This window comes from Haemaphysalis longicornis, unplaced genomic scaffold, assembly GCF_048455015.1.
Source record: "Haemaphysalis longicornis isolate Haplotype H1 unplaced genomic scaffold, Haemaphysalis longicornis Haplotype H1 scaffold_3, whole genome shotgun sequence".
Lineage (NCBI taxonomy): Eukaryota > Metazoa > Arthropoda > Arachnida > Ixodida > Ixodidae > Haemaphysalis > Haemaphysalis longicornis.
Genome location: NW_027526335.1, coordinates 165,691,497 through 165,714,883, shown reverse-complemented (window position 1 = coordinate 165,714,883; position 23,387 = coordinate 165,691,497). Strand labels below are relative to the sequence as shown.

Here is a 23,387-nt window from a genome sequence, read left to right as displayed (position 1 = left end):
TCCTTCTTTTTAAGGTAAAAATTGTGCGAATCTCTGTGTGTTTCTATACTCATTAAAACAGAAACAACGTAGAAAAAAAGAACTGTGGTTGATTCTTCTGCCAGAGGAATCGGTGAAACACGAAAGGAAAATGTGCAGCGAGATCTGCAGCAGAGCATTATTTGCGGGTCGCCGGCTGTCTTGTGGGTGTATGCTGCTCGCCGGTCGCTTCGGCAAAGGTGTACTGGCGCCATTTCCGTGACGGAATAAAATCTTGGGGTATACCGCAGCATAAAACACATCCGTGTCAAACTATAAAACCCGAGAACGAACAACCATAAGTACAACGTACTCTTGAGTACTAGAGGTTGCTTCCCCGCAAGAAGCCCCGGTGTGCAGGGGTGCACCCTTTACAGGCCGCTTGCTTCGTTGTACTAGCGTCACTTCCGTGACGGAAATGACGTGAGCGAAATCTTTGTGTATCCGGGAATAAAACACTTTCGTGTTAAAACGTTGCAAATAAGGTACGCCATTGTTTCATATCCCTTTAACCCAGTCCTTCACTGCGTAAACCTACACATAACGAGGGCGGAAGTACGTTGTATTAGGCAGAAACATAAAAAAACCACTTTGTCACGCAAAAAGATATCTGTTTTAGAAAAAATAAAGTGGCCAGAACTTAACTATTCAGAATTCCCCATGAATAAAACAACGTCTGAGCGACAGACAGACAGACAGACAGACAGACAGACAGACAGACAGACAGACAGACAGACAGACAGACAGACAGACAGATGAATGGCTGGACGTTGTAATTATTGTTTTGTTCAACATACGCTGTAATATGATACCGGTTGATGTTTTTGCTTTGCCAATGGGCCGGTGGAGCAGGACTTTGTCACGTCGGAAAACTTTTTCACGCAGACTGCTTTCTCTGTAAGTGTGTGGTGCCAAATAAACTGAATAGATGAATAGATGGATGGTGACACCTGTACCCGCGGCCTCCGGATTATGCATCAGACTGTATACCAACTTGGCTGACGGGGAGGCTGTATTTCTTTTCATTTTATGGTATATTTGTGTGAAGGTAAGTGTATGGGAACTGCGTTTGGGGATAGTAGTACCCAGTTTTCGCTTCGAAAACTCTGTGTGAAGTGAGAGTCACGTCCCGGGAGCTAAAGGCCCCATTCACCCGCAGTTTTAAGTGCAGAGCACTTTAGGGGCCCGACTTGTGGTCGAGGTCATCTGCGGTCACGCTGTCTAGCAACCAGAGTCACGCGACGTCACGGCCCCGAACAGAGGCTTCGAAAAGATTCCCGCTTGCCCCTCGATTCAGCCTTCCGGCCAACAGCTAAGCGTATTCTTGAACAATAGGTTTATATAAGCAGAACCGCTTGAAACGCCTGGAACCGCTTGCACCTGTGATACATGTCCTCGTTATTTAGCGCAACGAAGACTGCAGGTACATCGAGACAAAATATACGGGATTAACCGGCAGTCCCCGCGTCCATTTGATTAGGAATGCTTATTGGGTTGATTTTTACGATAGAAAGCAAAAACAAGTGGCCTCCGAAAAAAAAGCCGCGTTCAAAACGGTGTAGACAGCACGTGCAAGTTGAAAGCAAGCTCAAAAAGAACAGAACTCCCGCTCGTGCGGTTGCAGACAGAACAAAAAACAAACGATAAAGAAAAGGATGTGAGCTCTCCCAGGAGAAGGCGCACCAGCACTGCGAAGGCGGGAAAATTGAATTGCTCTGAACAAACCTCTCTGTTCAATTCATCAAGAAAGAAGCGAGACAGTGGAGGGGAAGAGCTTGAAGGATGGTAGCAAAGAGGGAAGAACGGCGCCACAGCCGCTATGGTGAATCACTGCTCTGTACTACTAACATCTTGCACGTTGAGTGGAACGGCTTTAAGTTTATAAGGGGCGCTGGTTGCTACCGAGCTGCCACTGGAAGGATATACCTCTATGGTATACCATGTCCCACTCATGGCGCACGGAAAATTACTGTCCGTGAGGTGAAAAACGCGAAAGTATTAAACTGTAATTTGGGATTGCACTTCCAGCGAACATTTATACGAGGGGACATTGAAAACCACTGAATGTTTGCATAGCAATAAATACCGTCAAGTGCACTTTGAGTGCAACTCAATGACCAGTAGATCGCCTTAAATCAGGAACCAACCATTATATATACAGGGAGTTTCAGCGAACACTGCCAAAAATTCTTAAAAATAGGCTCTTCGAGAAAAAAAGAAACCCTCTTCAGAAGGAGATTGCTAGCTGCGGCGGACGCCAGATAGTATCAAGGGTGTGCACATTAGTTAGGTGGGTAATTAAACTCTACTAATTAACTTCTTAATTAGCAGAGTTTGGTGGTTATTGTCAATGGTGATTTTGTAGCCCCGGGGAAGACGATTTCATATCAGGTTTTAAAACAACGAAAAAGTCGGTGTTTAAAGCCCTGTAGCGCGAGGAAACCTGCGTTTGTTTTGCGCTCAAAAACGAAACTCGCCGCTCGATGAGCGCTGGAAGTGCTGAGCGAACGCAACGTCCGCTGGTGACGTGTTTCAATAGATTTGGCGGCCAATTCGAAATGTAAGTGCAATTTTCCCTAGCTAGGGAGCCTCGATGCGAGGCATATGCAGCAGTGCATCATGCGCAACTTTTGCTTACTCACTGGGCGGAAGCCAAAGTCTAGTAATCGCCAACTACGTAGCTGCGGATTTTGAAATGCTGTTAGGAGCCAACCTGGGGCTCCGCCAGTGCACTTACCTCCGGAAGCAGCCTTTAATTACCATTTACAATGCACTAGCTTTGTTCAAAGAATAAAGGCACACTTTTGTGCCAGTGCAGAGCTTGTTTTGCGGCGCCGGTATTGCGGAATGCAACACTCGAGTTATTTTTACGTGGTATCGGCTTGACGGCTAAAATCGTAGCTGACAACTTTTTGGAATTGCAGCGCGACATTGTTTTGTACCAGCTTCCGTTCCATTTGTTGTAAGAAGTGCTGACATAGGATTAGTAAATCCTAACCTCATACTTTTTTTAGCTGTTTTGAGTCATGTAACAAATATCAATGAACAAAAATGGTTTATTTCAATGTTTCATTTGGTTGTAGGCCTATTTGGGCGCTCCACAACAGTAATATTTTGTACGACTGCACAGAATATTTTACATGATGTGCTCAAATTGTTTTCCGTCCATTGCAATGCACAGACGAAGGCGCTCTTTCATGGAGTTCATAGTGGATAAAATCATCTGTCTGGGAATGTTGTCGATGGAGCTCCTCACACGTTGCTTCATATCCTCGAGGTTGGCCGGCTCAGTCTTGAAAACCTCATTTTTAACATATCCCCAGAGGAAGAAGTCCAAAGGTGACAAATCGGGTGACCTAGGCGGCCATGGTGTGGTTCCACCACGCCCAATCCACTGGTTGGGAAAGGACTCATCGACGAATTTACGAGCCAGTGAGGAAAAATGCGGCGGGGCTCCGTCGTGCTGGAACCACATTTTTTTCAGCGCAGCCAGTGGCAACTCTGAGGCAAACTCGGAGACGACGCCCTTTAAGACGCACTCTGTGTACTTCTTTCCGGTAAGGTTTCCGTCAATGAAGTAAGGACCAACAATACAGCCGTTATAAATACCACACCATACGTTTACTGACCACCTTACCTGGTGCTTATGCTCACGGAGCCAGTGGGGGTTCTGATCAGACCAATAATGTGCGTTGTGCAAATTGACATTCGAATTCCTACAAAATTGGGCCTCGTCAGTCCAAAGCACTCTGTTGAGGAATTCCCGATCTTCGTCGCATTGAATAAGGCACCAGTTGCAAAAATCAAGCCGTTTTTGAAAGTCGCTTGGTCTGAGCTCTTGGTGAAGACACACATGATATGGGTGGTAGCTGTGTCTTGAAAGTGACCTCCAAACTGAAGCTGGGCTCGCTCCATATGCGCTGGCAATTTCCCTGACGCTTGCTTCCGGCCTGACAGCGACGTATGCCAGCACATCGATGTCAAAATCTTCGGTTGCACTGGCTGGCCGCTTCCTTCTCTGAGCATGGACTGATCCAGTGGTTCTAAACCGATTAAATATCGATACAAATGTGGCGCGAGCTGGCACACGACGGCCAGGATGTTGGGCAGCATACAGCATCGATGCCAGTTGCGCGTCCTTTTGCGCGCTCACATAAGCCAGTAAAATGTCCACTTTCTCGGCAACGGAGTACTGGAGTTGAGCTGGCGCAGCCATTTTCACAATAATAACGCGGTGGCTTTGAAACCTTGATCCTCAAATGGAAGAGGTGACACCAGTGGTACGGTCTTGGCTATGTCGCACGCACACTGCGTAAAGAAGCATTTTAAAGCGAAAAGCCGCAAGCACTACGCAAGGCCGCAAGCTATAGCCGCGAAATCCCTCCTGGCTCAGCAAACAAGCCTTTCCTTTATCTGAGGCGCTTTCTAACACGCAGCGATTATAAACGAGCAGCAGATAAAGCTAACGAAAAAATGAACGGATGGTGACGTTTCGCACTTTGCACGTCTGGTAGCCACTTAAGATGTGGTCAAGACAATAAAAAAAAATAAAAGCAAAACTGTCGGCAACGTCCACTAGGGCTGCCGAAACGGGCGACCGTGTAGTGGGCGATGGCCTTTGTTTCTTGCGCCTACCAACGAAAGAAAAGATAACGCTGAAAAAATACAGGAGGCGATGGCGTTGATATCAGCTGGTTCCCTAGCGTGGGGAATCACCAGCCCCTTCTTGAATTGGGCGACACAGTCACAGCAACACGTCATCAGCGGATGTTGCGTTTGCACTACACTTCCGGCGCACCATGTGCGCTGAGTTTCGGTTTCATGGGGGAAAAATGCTCGATTTTTTGCGGGCTGCAGGGCTTTACAGAGTGCCTTTTTCTTTGCTTTGAAAACTGATCGGTTATCGTCGTTTCCGTGGCTACAAACTCGCCATTGGCAATAACGGCCAAACTTCACTAATTAAAAAGTTAATTAGACAATTTTAGTTAATTAACTATGTAATTCGCATGTTTCTTATAACTGCTGACGTCCGCTGAACCTGATAGCTTGTTCCTTAAGAGAATTCCTATTTTTCTTGAAAAGCCTACCTTCAGGAATTTTTGAAAGTGTTCACTGAAACACCCTGTATAGGAGCGGTCTTGCGCTGGAGAATACAGAAAGATTTGCGGTAAACCACTTACTACGGTAGTTTATTTCCAGGACGGACTGACCAGCACTGATTAAAGCGAAGCCAGCTGGGCGACGCGGGGAGGAGTCAAGGCGAACGGTGTTTTCCCCAAGCCTCTGCAGGCATGAGAAATCGGTGAACCGGCTACCGCGAAGGGTCAGTTTCCTGCATCGGGCACGCAACGAAGGGCCTGCAGGTCGCGACCCGTTTACCAGACGCACGCCGGCCACATCATGCTCTCTCGGCTGTTATTATTTGAAAGCGAGTATTATTAATGACTTGCGCGTGAAAAAGGGCCGGCTGCGGTCTGAGTAAGCGCAAATTGAATTTACCCCCCGCCACAGTCCGAGGCATCGATGATCAATAGAAATGATAGCCCTGGGAGCATGCTGTGTGCACGCGGGTCAGCATAGCTGTGGCTTTTAGAAACGCCTTCGCGTTATTTATCTCTATTTTCACTTACGTCGAAGTATACATGAACCTCTTTTTCTGAGAATCTGAGGGTTGGGAAAAGAAGCGGAGCGTTTCGCTCGGCGGCTTAAATGAAGTGACGGCACGCTTGGGCCCTTGGCTCCAGTTAACGAACTCGCATGCAGGTGAAAACACGAAAGAGTTCAGTGAGACCGGATCGAATACATAATGGCGTCGCTGTTGGGGATAATTTTCCCTCTGGACTGAACAACTCAGTGTGGTACCTTCGAAGAAACGTCACTGAAACGTTCAAGGTTCATTCGCGCCGAACACGGACGAGGACCGTGCTTACGAAGTTGCACGCACAAACTTTGTGTGGGTCCTTACCGCATTTCTGACCAAAAAAGTTTTTTAACCACCACCAACTGCGCCTTTTGAAGAATAATTTTTAAAAACGGTGGTCTTTCTTGGGTTACTTAGACTCGAAAGTGTCTGTCTGTCTGTCTGTCTGTCTGTCTGTCTGTCTGTCTGTCTGTCTGTCTGTCTCTCCGTTTGTCCCTCCATTCATACACCCGGGCAAAAGATAAAAGAATTCTGAAACAAGAATTTTATATATTCAAAACCTTTCCAACCATTAATGCTGGTGGCATGCTTTCTACTTGTCAACATTGTCGAGGGAAAAAAAGTGCGCCAATCCACCTCGTGAAGGTAGGGGAAAAGCGAAGCTGTAAACGACACCCACAACGATTACCCATTCGAACACACTTGAATTCACAAACGTTGTTCTACAAAGAGTGAAACCAGAGACAAGTGAAATGCACTTAACCACATCCTTTATTACTTCGAACAGATATATTTTTGCTAAGGTTAAAACAATGCATAATTCATGAACAGTGGTTAGTTGAGTTGTATTGACGAAGCACATGAGTGGAAACTCATTTTTTATAAAATTAAGGGAAGCTCAAACCCGGTGATAGACGAGGTCGCTTCTCCTCCGTCTCTGCCGCTGCCGAAAGAGGCGACCAGATCGGCGTCAGAGACGGGGGAGAAGTGAGATGTCATGTGTTGGTGTGAGTTTCCTTTAATTTGTATGACTCCTAGCGCATGCGCAAGGCGCGCACACGGCCGCCACACGTGCCGTGGGCGGCGTGCACAGCGGCGCGAAAGGTCGCGTGACGCTATCACGGGGAATTAAGCGAGAACGCAGGAGGTAAACCCGCACATGTGCTGGGTGAGTGAACCGTCTATTTCCCCCGTCTCCGCATGGGCTTGTAGCTGAATCGGTAAGACAACGGGGTCTCGATCCATTTCTATATTCGTTCCAGGTTCGATTCCTCGTTGTGCCAATAACTTCTTTTATTTGTTCGCGGGGTTTTCTGCTGACACCAACGGTCGCGACAGAACCCTTGAGGTGTAGAGGAAAAAAGCTTCGCGTTAAGAAACATTAGCACATTTGTGGCAAAGCCTTAAATACATAAGTGGTACCAGGTAATGTCCTTTTATTTGGTTCTTTTATTGCGCTTGGTATTTGCGATAGAAACTATAAAAATAAGCGTTGCGAACAATATTTTGACTCAAAAATAGAAGACGAGCTGGCGCCCGAGCCTATACCTCGTGGCGGCGTTCCAAGTTCAACTGTAACAAAAGGTTTCAATAGAAGGGGCGAGCAGCGGAACGCGAGAAAATTAATTTGACCTCAGCAAACCTCACCACCTTCACCGTGTTTACGTTGGTGCAGCACGACGGGAGGGGAATTGCGTGGGAGGTATGTGGGGGACAGAATACAGGCAGCTACGTGCATGGCGGTAGAAGACTATCCTCTTTCGACGACATTTGCAGAGATGGGAGCAGATACGCGGCCATTTTCTTTCGTGTGGAAGTGGCCAGGTATTTCGCTTCCCAAAATATGCAGTCGCCATGGAATCGCGCAGTACACAAGAACCGCGTGGGATGGAAAAAAAATGAAGGAAGTTCACACTAACACGCAAGACTTGAAGGTAGCGAAGCTGTACGCAACCTTCACGACCATCACGACGGTTTAAGTCCACTATTGCAGCCGGTTTGCTTCTTCTTCGCTACCGGAACGACCTTTACTTCATCATTGTTGCTATAAGTGTGAGCTTCCTTCATTTTTTGGGGGGAGTGATAATCACTGTACTTCACCTTGGAAGGGCGTACGCTATACCGTGTCTTTCTCGTTCCGAGCAAGTTTTGCCACGATCACGGCGAATGCTGGGGGCTTTCTCAATTCGAGCAAGTGTTGAGACGATTACGGCGACTGCTGTAGTTTTTTTCTTTTTTGGCCAACCTTGGCCAATTTCCTGAAGTGGGTATGCTCCAACATGCGCCGGGGAGCGTATTTCCAAACGATTCGCTGCACAGAGCACCCACGTGACATGTCTGTTCATGCGATGGAGAACGGTAATCCTACGTGGTCATTGGCTGCGCCCCAAACCTAACCGACCCAGAACATACCAAATCACCAAAATAACGCTAGATTCGAGTGTAAAAAAATTAATTAAATTTCGAAAGAAAATAATTAGGGAATTAAGAAAAAAACGAAGGGACAGACCTGCTGGGGCTCGAACCCAAGCCGTCAGCACCGCAACTCAGTACTCTATACCGAGGCTACAGCGCCGGAACGGTGGGTTTGTTTTAGCAGGCCCTCAAAAGAATAGCGCGCGCAGTGACATCACACATGTCACGTGGGTGCTCTGTGCAGCGAAGCCTTTGGAAACACGCCGCCGGGGACGCTGGGCGGTCGCTGCGAGGCCCGCGCTCACGTGGGCGCTCGGTAATTTCTTGGTATTTTTAACCGCGGACATGAAAAATTACGATTTGCCAAACAGCTTCGCCGTTAAAACCGTGTTCTTAATTAATCACATCTTTCAATTACTTTGTGAAGGTTAACCCGCAAAGGGTGCATGAATGACTGCCACAATGGAAGTTCGCAGCTTTCGGAATTTTCAGTTCTCGTCGAATTCGTCTGCATTGGCAGAAACGATGTCTGAAGCAAGGTAGGGTTTGAACCTAGGCCCTTTCCGTAACAATCCTGGTTTGTTACCTGACACCTGCCTGGCGAAGATTTAGAGGGAGGAGAAAACTGCAACGAATGCCTGTGACGTGTGGCACTTCAAGTTTGAGAAATTAATGTGCGGCAGGCATTTAAGTCTGCTCCCCTTTAGTCGTGGAGTACATAATCGTTATTCTGGAATTCAGTATGGGGATGCCGAACTTCCAGTCGATGCGTGCACATGCATTGATTGATCACAAGTGACGATTTCACCAGACACAGAGCGTCATAACGACAACGCCGTTCCTTAATGATTGAACTCAAATAATCTCTAATTAAACCACCCCGAGTCCACCACCGTATTCATCCTAACCCGCCAGTCCATTCACCGCCAGAACTTCGATCCACCGAAGCGGTGCTACCCAGCGCTGGCAATCTTCCGCAAAACGGTTGCCACTTTCATTGAATATACGAGAGCACAAAAGTGCAATCGGCCCTTTCAAATTGTAGATGGTTGTAACGATGCTTCTTGGCGAACGTCCATACGGACAATGTTTTTCCTCTGACCCAGGAATCATGTTATTTTCACATAAAACTCTCCTCATCAACAAGAGATAATGGATCCATGGCATAAGCGACATGTATAACAAACTTATGCAGCAATACAGCTCATCAACAGCAACCTTTAATGGTTCATTCACTTACCATCGTCATTACGCCTTATCATCCTCGTCATCCAGAGCCCATTTGTATGGACTGCGTTAATAATGGCTCTTCCAGAGATTTCCAAGCACTCCTGTCGCGAGTTTTCCGAATCCATTCTTTGTCCTCCAATTTTCACTCTCCGCCCCTACAATGGGTCCTTGGTCGTCCCCTATTTCCTTTCCCATTTCTTCAACGGCAAATCAAACGAAAAGAGCTGTGGCGGGAGGGTTCCCGACGCACGTATGTGTTATACGAACAATTGCATCGTTGGAGCTAGACATGCAGCACATTCAGCACAACTCAAGGTCGATCAGTGAAAATCCCCCCCCCCCCCCCACCCCCTTCTCCGCTGACGCTGATCAGCGTCACGTTAATGTTTCTAATTGAAATAAAAATGGAAACATCGCGTCTATCGTTCGAAACAAATCGGGGCAACTGAATGTACGCCACCCAATCTATTCAACGCACAGTCGTCACAAGTGTTAACAATAACGAAGAAACGGATGCCAGCGCCAGATCACGATAGCCACCGAGGCATCTTCGGCGGCTGATAATCGGTGCTCCCGATGCTGACTTTGTGCATTCGGCAGCCCCAGCGCACGCGCGCAACCTACCCCGGGTGCTATAGCAAGCTGCCACACTATGCATACGCTGACACCTCGTTCTTTGTTGTTGTTAACACTTTTGACGACTGTACATCACCCCATTGTCACAAACCGGATAAAGTCTCCGCTATCCATTAGCACTAAGATACAGATTGTAGGCAAGTTAAGCGACCAGAACACCATAATCGCTATTTCACACGCGCATTCTCGGGTAAACCACGGACAAACAGAAACAATTAACAGGGGCTTCGCTCGGCTATGCCAGGATATACGTAGCGTGAGCTAAGGTTCAGCTGGTTACTCTCAGCTTTCCTGGTTGTCTAGGATTAGCTTGATTATCATGCTTACTGCTGCTTCAAAGACACACACACACAGTATACGCATTATGTGACACATGTATCTTTATCAAGCGGCTCCGGCGCAGCGTCACCAATCGCCCCAGAGCTAAGGTTGTTCCACAGGCGCACGCCGGTGTTGCTGCGACGCACGAGCCATCGGTTCCACACCCGGCCACCCCTCGCATGGTCATCAAGTGGACCGGGCCGCCACGTGCGGAACGGAGGTCGGTGAAGACGCTGGGCGCGTGGGGTGTGTGAGAGACGCCGGGAAGCGAGCAACATTCTGTGCGCCGTGTGACGTCACTGCTTCTCGCGCATGCGCAGCATGGCTCTCCATGAGCCACGCGAAATTGCTCAACCTCGGCCAGTGTATCTCACGCTTCAAAAAAGGAAGCCAAAGAAAATAGCACGAGAACTATTTTTTAAATACATTACATGCATTCCTGCCCCCCAGAGCGCGAACTTATTGGGAAAATTAAATTGGGACGTGTTTTTAATTTAGGCGTGTTTTTGTCGCGAAAATCAGATTTTCGTTCTGCGTAAGCCAGCTGCATTCCTTGTAAACGAGGTCCACCTTGGTTCGAATATGTCACCCAATTCCTGAGCGCGACTATGCGGCGCCGACCTTGAGACCATTTCCAGAGGCCATAAAAATAACGGTAAGGACAATTTCATCCGCTTCGCGTAGATCTGGGCGGCAGTAAAATGCGCCCTGCTCTCGACAGACCAACTCGCGAGCTTTTCTTGTTTTAACGACGCACGCGTCCACGAGCGAGGTTATCGTCGTCAAACGGTGCCACACGTGATCTCTTCGCGCTCCGGAGGAGCGAGGGGAATAACGGGTTCGCGCGTTAGGAGTGTGAAGCAATATTCCGACGCATTCATCGCACAGTTCGCAGCACGCGACCAGGCGGCGGCGGCGGGGGCGGCCAACGAGGAGGTGGCACTCCGCAGGGTGCACCGTTGTTCCCTCTGCCGTTTTACGGCTGTTTCGGCGCCCTACGAGAGGTCGTAAAGAAAAGCGGGGCGATATATGGGACCCACTGTGAAGAGGCAAGTAGCGGGGCAGGCGCTGCCTTTTTACACTTCTTGTTCGCTCCTAATGTACCCGCGTTTCATCACTGCGATAAGTGCTAAGGGAGAAATAAAGAAAACCACGGGAGTTGGCATGTTTAACTGCCGAGGACAGGCTCGAATTTCCGTTATCTGCTGCGGAAATTGAATTTTTCAAGGAAGATAAGATTGAGTGAGACAGCAGAAAACCTGCGAAAATGCTTGAGGAAGTTCGTGTGTTTAAAGACAATTATGAATAAATTCAAAGAAATGATGAATAAACATGTCGAAAGCGCCCTCTTCAGCATATCTAACGAAAACGCTAGAACAAGTACAAGAATATAACTACCTCCGACAGGTGGTCCGTGCTGACCCCAAGCACGAGAGAGAAATCCGGTGCAGAATACGTATGAACCGGGGAGCATTCGGCAAGCACTTCCAAATAATGAAAAGTAAGCTATTTCCATCACTCAAAAAACAATACACAACCAATTCATCTGCAAGGTGACGACATATAGGGTTAAATTTGAGCCTGGCTAAACAACTGGAAAGCAAACTTAGGTCAGCTCAACGGGCTATGGAACGACGAATGATAGGAGGAACACTTAGACACAAGAAATGAGCTTTCTCGATCAGAGAACAAACTCTTGTGGATCATATCTGAGGTCAGATGGTGAATAATGTCAGCATCTCCACTCCGTGGATGATGGCGAGGGTGTGGGGTACGGGGACTAGAAGTTATTGCGCCTCGAGTGGCATCCGATTTGCGTCCCGACCGTCATTCGGTTTGAGCCGTGAGTTTCACCTTGATTATTCCCTAACGAAAACTGCAACTTACGGCCCAAATCGAATTTCGCTTGATCTTCGCTTGATGGTGGTGTGCGCACGGATGGACGCGGACGGACGTTGGGAGGTCCCAAGATATACCCCGCACCGTTACAGGTGAGGGAGTAAGCCGTTTGAATCTCGGGTACTGACTCACGGTCGTAGCCCAAAGGGTAAGACGACTGACACTAACACTGTCTGGTCTACCAGACACAGGCTCGAATCCTGCCGGTGTCTGTGTGATTTTTTGCGATTGTAAATGCTATGCGCACGGACGCGGACGGTCATTGTGCGGTCCTAAGGTACTCCGCACGTAAAAGAAGCGGACTTGGGCTGAACATGTAAAAAGAAATGACAACCGGTGGAGCACTAGGGTGACAGAGTGGATACCGAGAGACAGGTCTAGAAGGGGAAAGCCAATAACCCGATGGAGGGATGAAATAAGGAAATTCGGAGGCAAAGAATTGACTCGAGCAGCGCAGGAAAGGAGCGGCTGGATGTCAATGGGAGATGCCTTCGTCCTGCAATGGATCTCATTAGGCTGTTGATGATGATGGTGAGTAAGCTACGACAACTCATGCACAGACTTAGTAAAGAACGTGTAGCCTCTCAACTCCGAGAACCACTTGGGTGAAGTCGTGCGCGTTCATCTACCCACATCCAGGCAACACTGAGGAATACCCACATCATGTACTTATATCAGCTTATCTCCTCTGAATTCCGGGATCTTTTTTGGGACAAATTACATCGCGAAATTGTCGTTTTTTTTGTGAATCACCCGAAAACCAGCTAAAGTCGCTGACCTTGGCTATCTGCCATGGAGCTGCCATGCCTTGCAAGACCAGAGAACCAAGGCCCACGCTCTAATCCCTCGTCAAGTCGGGCCACAAACACTGCGGGTGTGGACCCATCCCGAATGGTCTACAGGAAGATGGTCCTCGACTGTCTTCTCTTCTACATTCGAGATTGCGGCATACAGTACCACATTTGATCGGCACACTCACTCTTCCCTCCTCTAACTGCCCTCCCCCTCTCCCCCTCCGGCGATAACGGAATTTTAATTAAGATTAAAAATACATATCACAAAAAATTAAGGAAGCTCACACTAGCCCGTAAGACTTGAAGGTAGCGAAGCTGTGCGCAACCTTCACGCTCGGCCATTGGACATCACCTTGGAGGGGCGTACCCTATGACGTGTCTTTCTCGTTCCGAGCAAGTGTTGCCACGACTACAGAGAACGCTGGAAAGTTTTTTTTGGCCAATATTGCCCAATTTCCGCAATTGGGTGCGCAGGGGACGCAGGGCGGTCATCGCGAGGCACCCACACAAGAGCGGTAGGCATTTTCTTGGTTTTGTTAACTAACAGGTGGTCGCCTAGAGGCCCGCGCTCGCGTGCGCGCGCTAGACCATTTCTCGGTATTTTTAACTGCGTACACGAAAAATTACGATTTGCTAAACAGCTTCGCTGTTAAAAATTGTCGTTTATCCCCTTTTAAAAATCTCTCGCAGACCAACCCCATTCCGGTAAACGGGGCTTACACTACGTGCTCAGCGGCTGTGCTGTGAAGCGCGCCGCGTGCTTCGACGGGGCCCGAGGATGGATGAAGTGCGACACACAAATTTGTTTCCAGAGCTCCACGAAACGTACCCAGCTTTGCTTTAAATACTGCTACTGCATAGGTTAAGCTTGGAAGGTGTAATGGTAGAGCAGCAAAAACGCTTACCAATTAAACAGAACTGGGATACCATGCAGTTGGGCAGTTACTGCAACTTGCGTTGTTGGCGCAAGCCGAACCTGTTTACACTCAAGGAGTATTTCAAGTGTTCGAAATAAAGTTATAACTACGACAAGCACAATAAGCGACTGGTGTCGATGTAATGCGCAAGCAAGTTGTCGACGTGAACGATATGACTCGTCATAGCAGTCGACGGTTAATTTTTAATTGCTATTGGCGTCTTCTTAATACCTGCGGTATCATCTAGGGGTTCACATCCAGTGCCATGTACACCATCGATCAAGGGAACTAGTGCCTCTATTTTTACCCATGGCGCAATGTCGTTGATCTTATCTAATCTCAGGCCCTACGAACCTGTCTTGGCCTACCACGATGTACGTCCACAGCAGCGACCATTGCCCTGGCTCGAAATCACCCTTTGGCAACCTTTGTGGACGTCGAAATACTCAGGACACATATCAGGCACCTCGCCCGTCTACCTGATCATCACCTCGCGGGAATACCAGCGACCCGTCCCCGGGCGTCGTTCGCAAGGGTAGTAGCTGCCCACAACACCAGCGTTCCATCGAACTACACGCCGGCGATGAGACCGCTCGTTCCGCTGTGGTGTGTGATGCAGCCCCGAGTGTGCCTAAATATCCCAGGAGTGACAAAAAAACGTGATCTTCCAAATCCGGCCCTGCAACAGCTCGCTTTGACGTACATGCACGAGACATACAGTGACCGAACCCATGTATACACTGATGGCTCGGTAACATCGTCGGGTTCTGCCGGAGCTGTTGTTATACCACGACTGTCACTGTGCAGCAAATTCAAGATAGCCAATCTTACGACAGCCACGGCTACAGAACTTACGGCCATCCGTAGCGCTCTTCACACCATCGAGCAAAGTTCGTGCCGCAGATGGGCTATCTTCTGTGATTCGAAGCCTGTGCCGGGGACCTCACGAACAGTCAGCGCTGTGCCGGGGACCTCACGAACAGCTCCTGACAGAAATAAGAATGGTATACGACCGTGCGGCCCAGGCGGGTCATGATGTCACCCTACAGTGGCTTCCTAGCCACTGCGGCATTGTCGGCAACGAAAGTGCGGACGCTGTCGCCCGGCTGGCGCATCAAACAGCGACAACTGTACTCATCCCATTGTCTAGGACGGACGCAGCTAGGGTCCTCCGCATTCTTGCCCGGGAAACAGCTATCTCCCAATGGTCTCCAGAAGATTCCACATGCGCACGCATTGGTGCCTTTGACCCGCACCTGCAACGTCCCCTTCCACTAGGCCTCCCATGGTCTGACGCAACTCTTCTTTGCCGTCTCTGGCTGGGGGTGGCATTCACAAATGCTTACTCGTACTTAATAGGAATGGCAGCAAAGGCGGAGTGCGAAACATGCGGCACATAGGAGACGATACGCCACGTTTTATGCGAGTGCCCACGCTACTCGGCTGAAAGAAAAAAGCTGTCGTCAGCGCTGAGGAACCTGGACTCTCGGCGGCCATTTTCGGAGGGGAAGATTCTGTGCCACTGGCCTTCTCAGTCATCCGCTCAGAAGGCGACTAAGGAACTACAGTCGAACACGGATATATCGAACACGGGTATATCGAATTATTGTCTATATCGAACTCATGAATTATCCCCTTGAAAATTCTGTGTAAAAGTATAGGAATTCGTACGTTTATATCGAACGGTATTTTTCCCGACATTTGGTATATCGAACACCGCCAAAGCTGGAAGGTGCTCTTCGGCGGTTGCTGCACCCCCGATTTCCACGGTCGCTTAGTGCCTTCGCCGAAACCCAACAGGGACAGAAGCCAGGGCGTCGGAGCGTCACGCTTGCCTTCTCATGGATAACTGCTCGGCCAACCAAACCACCTGCGAGCTCGACAACATCGAGCTCAAGTTTCTGCCTCCGAACACAACAGCCAGGCTGCAGCCGCTCGACCGCTCGACTAAGTCGTTCAAGGTTGGGTACAGGAGGCGACTCCTCGATAGGCTTTTGATGAACCTCCGCGTGGGCACCGAGCTTAAAGTTGACCAGCTGGGGGCCATAAACATGATTGCGGGTGCCTGGAACAGCGTAAAGCAGAGCGTGGCCAACTGCTTCCGGAAGGCAGGCTTCGTGACGGCCGAACATTCGGAAGCTTGCGAAGACGGCGACGACGACGAATAGGGCGTGGACGACACGTTTCGCGAGCTGTCGTCCCTTTTCCCGGCTGCTGTTCCAGCCGGACTGTCTGCTGGCGACTTCGTGAACGCTGACAGCAATGTTTAGGTTGTTGCGAGCGTCGGTGACGAGGATATCGTAGCTGCGGTTGCAGGAACCCAGGCTGATAGCTCGAGTGGCGAAGATCGTCCGGACGAGGATGCGGCTACACGATCGTACTCCGCCGGTGAACTGGCGGCTGCGTTCAGCTTGATTCTACGTAGTTGCGGCGACATGGGAGGAACTGGGCTGTCACACCTGGATAGCCTCGAGAATATCGAGACCAGCGTCTTTAATTCCATGTACAGGACGAAGAAGCAGGCCAAGATCAGCGATTTCTTTTCACGCAAATAAAGCATCCTGTTGCGTCGTTAGTGCGGAATTAGTTGTCATTCTTGAATGCGCCGATCGGTAAGTGGCCGTCCGCCACAGCTGAGGTCTCAGAACCCATATTTTTTTATATCGAATTTTTCATATATCGAACTATTTCGCGATCCCTTTGGAGTTCGATATATCCGTGTTCGACTGTATTACGTTTTCTACGGGCGACGAACTTGAATACTAGGCTATAGACTGAGAGCTTCCAGTGTCAATCACTGTCAGTGCCTCAGTGCTGGGCATACGTGTCTGGTCCAACTTTTCCTCTTTTTTTTCCTCTCTCTTTTTTGCCCATTTCTCCTTTCCCACGTGCAGGATAGCAAACTAGGCTCTAGCCAGGTTAACTTTCCTACCTTTCTTCTACATTCTTCCTTCCTTCCTTCTTATCTAATCTCAACACCCTGACACACGTAATCAACGCGAATGGAAGATTCGCGATTACGGGCAAGTTTTGAGGTCAGGGAAGATTGACAGAGGGGTATGAAGTAGCCTCTTTAACACCGGTTATGTTGCCTGTTAATATAGCACTTCGAGCACAATGGTCATGTTAACATTTGTTGATGCACGCGGTATGAGCGTATGGCACTGAATGGGTGCGTTTTGCTCTACACTGGCTCGACCCCTATCCGATGGCGTTTAAATTTCTGTCTGTTTCTTTAGCCTTCCAATGATAACAGAAGTATTTCCAGACAGTGTCATTGGTATCGTTAACTCGTTTATCTGTAATCACACCCCCAGAGTTGACGACCATCAGGGTGCAGAGAAAAGACAGCTCGTTCAGAAAGGTTAGCAATTTTTACCCCTACTCACAGCGAAAGCGAGATAACAGAACGTACCGGGGGCGATCGCATTTGATAATAATACCGTGAGCCGTTGCTCCTATACGTAACCGAGTTGGAATAATTTACCCTAACAAATGGACGAAATGAGTTCACGCTTTCACTTTTGAAGACGGAACCGGCGTCACGCACTTCTGGTTTTATCTGCTGGCTTCCTACTTTTCGCTAGACATTTCCTTCTCTTCTCTCGGCGACTTCTATCTGTGCCGGAACTTGTCGAGGCTAGAAGTGACAACGTAAGCTCATCAGCGCCGCTCTGAGGCGTGTTTTTCCCCCGGCTATGCAAACATCACCTCGTGAGCTTATCAACGTCCGATTACAACGAGTCGTGGTCGCTTAACCAATGACGAAAGCACAGCTGTTGTAGCGCAGCTCCAGACTGCTGAGCAAAGGCGCGGAAACAAACATGCCTTCGACCAGACTTCTGCAGGGTCCAGAAATTATACGCCGAGATATAACCACTACAAAACAATCGTAAACTTACGCATCAAAAGCCAGGACACACATATATGCGTGTGCTTGCTTAGAAACCTTTTGCGATCCACCTCTCGCAGCATACAAGAATAAAACAAGGCTGCATATTTTCGGGATATTGATTTACAAGGCTGGCAGCACAAAATATAGCACAAAACAAGTTGTTCGCAGTGCGGTGCTGTACAGTGCTAGCGCGACTCTTTGCAGTGGGCAGTATCACACAGCACCGTACAGTTTGACGAGCCTGGTCACTTCCGAGATCTGCACCATTGGCTGCGTTGATTGGATATTCGTGCGCTGTGGAGAAGGCGATCCGTGTGAGTTTTCGGGAGTGGGAACGTTAAATCAGGTGGAGTCATTAAAGGGTTGGACTAACAAACCGACTTAAGTGATGGAAGAAGTGCTCCTTTTGCGAGCTGTTGTCAACAACTGCGGTAGAGTACGAGGTATCCGCGAGCACACCAAAGTAGCTCTAAATAAACGTTCCTGAATTATTCAGTAAAGGCCATGCACACACAAACGTCGCTTTCTTCATGAGTTATGAGGGACCGTGCATCTTGAGTTTCGCCCACTTTACGAGTAACCTCAAGCGCAAAGTTCTCACTGCAAATGATCTTAGTTAAGCCAGCTATCCAACATTTCGCGGTCACGAAATCTGGAGCATGAAGAGGATTAGGTAATCTGGGGGAAGGCTCGCCGCTGACTGGCTTTCCCTTAAAACAAGGGGTTAAGTCGCAGAGATGAGGAAAGTGACGGCGAAAGAAGAAGATGGATAAGGAGGACAGAGAAAAAAATGGGGAAGAAAAGGTGAAAAAGAAAACGCTTAGTCAGTAGGACGAGGTGGCAAGATTGCATTTCGCGTGCCTAGTAATTCGGTACACATTTTAATGTACGTGTAATTGTGCAAATTCCGCAATCAGGCTTCATTTATTTGTTACACGATTGTTCGCGCTAAGAAAGCGGGATGTGCAAGGACTGACACGAGGTAGTTTTTTTTTTTAATCGTCCGCGCACTCCTTTGTTTTTGTTTCTGGAAAGAAAGATGGAGGTAGACGTGTCTCAGCACACATGCTTAGGCCAAATCTCTCCACCGTAAATAAACGAATAAAGCAACGGACTCAATAACGATGATGCGTTATAACTATTGGAAGAAAAAAAATCACGCATTATGTTCGTTCATAAAAAGTTCGAGAGGATCTGTCACCTTATTTTACGCAAAAACGGAAAAATAAAGCGACGCAAGTCACCGAGATCAAAACGAAATACAATTCAGTGCTGCCTGAATTATCGTAAAACTACATTTCTCAAACGACGATGATCTGGACGAAGCCCATCATAGGGAGTAACTATTCATGCAGCGCCAGGTTTGCCTACATCAAGCCCAAAAACGAGTTGTTAAAGCGGGCGTCATTGTCATTGTGAAAGCAGCTGTCAGATAAAGCGGCCTGTATAGGACGGGGCTCAGTTTCACTTGTTTGCGTAAAAACCGCCATGTATTGCTTCACGTAGCCCGAGAATTCAGAGTGAGAAAATTATAATTTCACAGCTTTACAAAAATACTGAAGAAAATTAAGCGACGTTCGTGGGTAACGCGCTCCGACTGGGAACCGCAAGACAGCCCAAAAGACTTCGGACGTGCTACCGGCAAGAGTCGTTCATCCCCGGTATCCCGTCCAGATTTCTAGGGGGTTCCCTATAATAATGTCAGGACTTACCTTACGGGACGTTCAACTTCCCAAAGTCCCGCTGGCGACGCTGCTTGCCGCCGCTGCCCGGTCCACCTGTCGGCGCCGTGCGACGCCCGACGCATCGCAGAGTGGCAGGCCGAACTGCGGCGGCTCGTCGAGTTCCCCAGGTCGCGGCCGGGCTCTTTATGACCTGCGGCCTTGACCACGGTCGCGAACGCGGCCCATATTTCCTCACGTTTATGGGCGATGCCCGACATGGGCGCTTCGCGGAATGCACACAGGTAATGTCCTCCCTCTCGTCCCAACGGTATCGCAAGCCCCCAAAGACAACACGCCGCGGCTGCTGCTCGGAGACGCGCCACGTCCACCGCTCAAGTCTTTTCGTATCTCGCTGGCACCTTAGAGCGTCAGCCAGTTCGAAATGAGTGAAGGAGGGAAAGGAGGAGCGATGATACGACTGTTCCTTGTCTGTTTTTACGACTACCATTGCAGCGGCAGAATGTGAGCCTACGTGACGTCGTCACTGGGCTGCGTGTTGATAAGGCCTTCCGACATTAGCTTTCCCGGAGGCGCAACTGTTCGGACGGCTATTGACATCCTCCTCTTGTTTTCTCACTGCATGACAGGGGAATACGCAAGAAGGGCTGAGGAAAACTCGACAAGCTGAGGGTCGGAGCTCCAGCCGGTTTCCTCGTCCAAGGCGCACGAGCGTACTCAGGGCTGTTGCTTGTTCCATGCCGTGGAGCGGGCAACAGCTCAAGACGTCCCTAATGTCCTCCTTGAAAGGGCCCGCTTTCTCGGTTCACAGCGCAGTCATGATGAGGCGGAGCACCAAACAAAATTTCAGTGCGAAACCATTAAATGCCCGCTGACGGAACAAGCCGGAGTCAGCGTCGGAAGCCGCGAAATGGCCCCTTCGGCCGCGTTCCATAGCGCGATGCATTCCACAGAGTAAGCTTAAGCTCACAAGTAGCGGGAGGTGGCCTCGCACACGAGTACGTCGCAGATGAAGTAAGGGAGCGGAAAGTAAGGGAGCGGATTGATTGATTGATTGATTGATTGATTGATTGTAGGGTTTAACGCACCGACGCAACGCAGGCGATGAGGCGCGCCGTAGTGGAAGGCTCCGGATTAATTTTGACCACCTGGGGATCTTTTACGTGCGCCGAAATCACGTACAAACGGGCGTTTTTGCTTTTCGCCTCCATCAGAAAAGCGGCCGCCGCGGCCGGGAATCGAACCCGCGACCTCGTGCTCAGCAGCGCAACGCCTTAGCCACTGAGCCACCGCGGCGGGTAAACGAGCAAAGAGACAGGCAGCAAAATCCACCAACGACATCGACTCTCCCAACACACGGCGGCCGGAACGGGCAGCGGCCCATCGAGCATGGAAGAGATCGAAGCCAGCAGTGTTCCAGGAGCAAGATTACGAATCACTTTGACAATTCGGGGCGGAAGCGAAGCGGGCCATGAGGTCAAGTACACATGCATTCTTTTGCATTCACGACCCATGTGAAGGGTTTGTATGCCCTACGACTTTTTTTCTGATTATGATGGCGATGATGATTTGTGTTTTTGAGGAAAGGGCAACGCGACCAAAAAGGGAAGCAACGACGGACTTCGGTTACTGAGCATTAACATTTATCAATAACATTGACGAAAACAGCTATAATGCTTTCAGATTATCCGGCTAAATGTATGCTCTGCTAATCATTGCATACAGACGGTAAATATAAGAGATAAATGTTATGATCTACAAAAAACGAAAAAGCATTAAGGTTTAAGAATATGAGGTGCCTTAGCAATGACAATGCGGGAGTACTCCGTGGGTTCCAGAGTTGGCGTGTTGGTATGACACTGCATTGGTAGAGGCCCGGGGGACAGATATATATATATATATATATATATATATATATATATATATATATATATATATATATATATATATATATATATATATATATATATATAGATATATATATATATATATATATATATATATATATATATATATATATATATATATATATATATATATATATATATATATATATATATATATATATATATATATATATAGAGAGAGAGAGAGAGAGAGAGAGAGCATATTTTTGTGTTCTCCTATAAAGGCTCCTGCATTACTGGGGCGGGACTCCTGCTACCAGTCGCCCCAAGCACTGCCCTAACGCTTTGGAAGAGGGTCTCCCAGTACCCTCGTTCTGTATCTTAACTATACGACTAAGTGTTTGACCGCGGAAGGGTACAGTTTCAAGTTCTTGGGGCGTTTATGGAGAGGAGGAGCAGGAGGAAAACTTTATTTAGTCGAGCTGGTTGGAGGGCATAATCCTCAGTGCAGGAAGGAGAGCGTGTTTGAGCTGTTTCTGGGGGTCCTTAGGTTGGCGAGCCTCCCCGTCCAAGTGATAGGGTATGGGTAAAGAGAGCCGATGCATGTGTCCCTTGTTTGTTAAATCCGCGCTCAGCACCACATGTATGGTGCTGGTTGTTAGGGTACCCGTCCCCGTAGCGCGGGCAGCTGGGGTGGCCAGGTTTACTTTCTATATAGTGGGGGATGTGGGATCTCTAGGGCGCCTGATTGGGCTCGGTAGATGCAGCGTGTCTTCGATCGGGGCCAAGAGATAAGCGGGGTGGAGTATGTTTCTTTGTCAGTGCTCGGCCAGCTTTTGGTGCCTGGCTTAGTAACGCTGATACAGTCAAGGAGAAATTGAAGGGAACGCAGACGAAGAGCTAACTTCCATGAACTCTTATTTCGTAAAGGTTTCTTACAGATACACGGAATGATTTGACAAACGTGCCAATGCGTACTTAATCATGCGATGTACGGCACAGAAAATCGGGCTCTTCCCTTGATGTAATGCGTGCTGACGCCTTGGTCACCCGCATTTTCAGTCATCTGTGCCTCTATATATGTCGGGCGTGAATTGGTCTTTGCTCTTGACCCCATAACTGTGAATTTATCGCACAGAGGCCCGCAGCCCCATTTCTTGCAGCGTTTCGCGAGCCACCCGCGCGGTCGTTTCTTTACATTGTTATTGTCCTTCCGCAGCCGGTCGTTAAGGCATTGCCCGGTCTGACTTAAGCAAGTGTCCCCACAAGATAGTGGAAGCCTGTAAACGACGCCTCCTGCGCATCCAGCAATACGATTTCTGGGCTTTTTGTTGTTCCCAGGCTCGGCTGACAGGTTGGGTTTTGTCAGCCCGCAGAGCTTTCTCAGTTCGTGTGCTGCCGAACACGCAACCATTACATTCGACTGCGCAGCTACCTTCAAACTGAGTCACAGGTTGTGCCCATGAAGTTTACTCATCATCATCCACTGGCGTAGCTTCAATGGCAGCTTTTCACCGGGTTTCGCCTGTTCTTTATACGAAAGATCGGGCAGCTCATACCTCGCTGGAAATTCGTTCAACGTGAAAAGTTGCTGCATGGTGTTCAAGGGGGTGTATTTCAAGTTATCCGCTTATTGCGACATTGTATTGCGTGGCAAAAACAGTGTAATGTACTCGGGAGCTTAGCCAGACACAGGCAGTCAGTACGCTGCCTCAGCGCCATCCTGAACAAACCGGAAGTTTTGAACCGCAGATCAAACATAGTAAAGCATAGCAGAGTGTTCCGGCGTGTAATAAACCAACGCGCACGTTGGCGTAGCCGCGGATTTTGGTGTTGCTTTAGGCGATGAAAGTTCCTTTATGGTACCATCAATGAGCTAAAAAGGACATCTTGGCAGTGAGCTTGGCTTGCAGCTGCAGGTAGCAATGCAATAATGTTGACATGCGCTCGCGCAGAAAGTAACACAGACACACAATCACACAAACGTTGAAAAACGCGTCAGTACGCAGGTGCACCACCGCCTTTAGGGATAACGTAAACGCTGCGAAGCAATGTGATCACGTGTATAACAGGTGTGGCGTAGAGTAGCGAT

General features: G+C 48.7%; 1 protein-coding gene across 3 annotated transcripts in view; it reads right to left on the bottom strand.

Annotated features, from left to right (window-relative positions):
* Exp (expansion) overlaps window positions 1–19,847 on the bottom strand; it is a 296,958-nt gene extending 277,111 nt beyond the window's left edge. For 2 of the 3 annotated variants that reach the window (XM_077704570.1, XM_077704571.1), the window contains exon 1: window positions 19,479–19,847. In XM_077704570.1, the coding sequence (XP_077560696.1) occupies window positions 19,479–19,708 (230 nt within the window). In that variant the 5' untranslated portion in view covers window positions 19,709–19,847. Of the gene's footprint in view, window positions 1–14,726; window positions 14,810–19,478 lie in introns of those variants that run through there. The other variant, XM_077704573.1, reaches the window with a different exon arrangement.
* Between the last annotated feature and the right edge of the window lie 3,540 nt (window positions 19,848–23,387).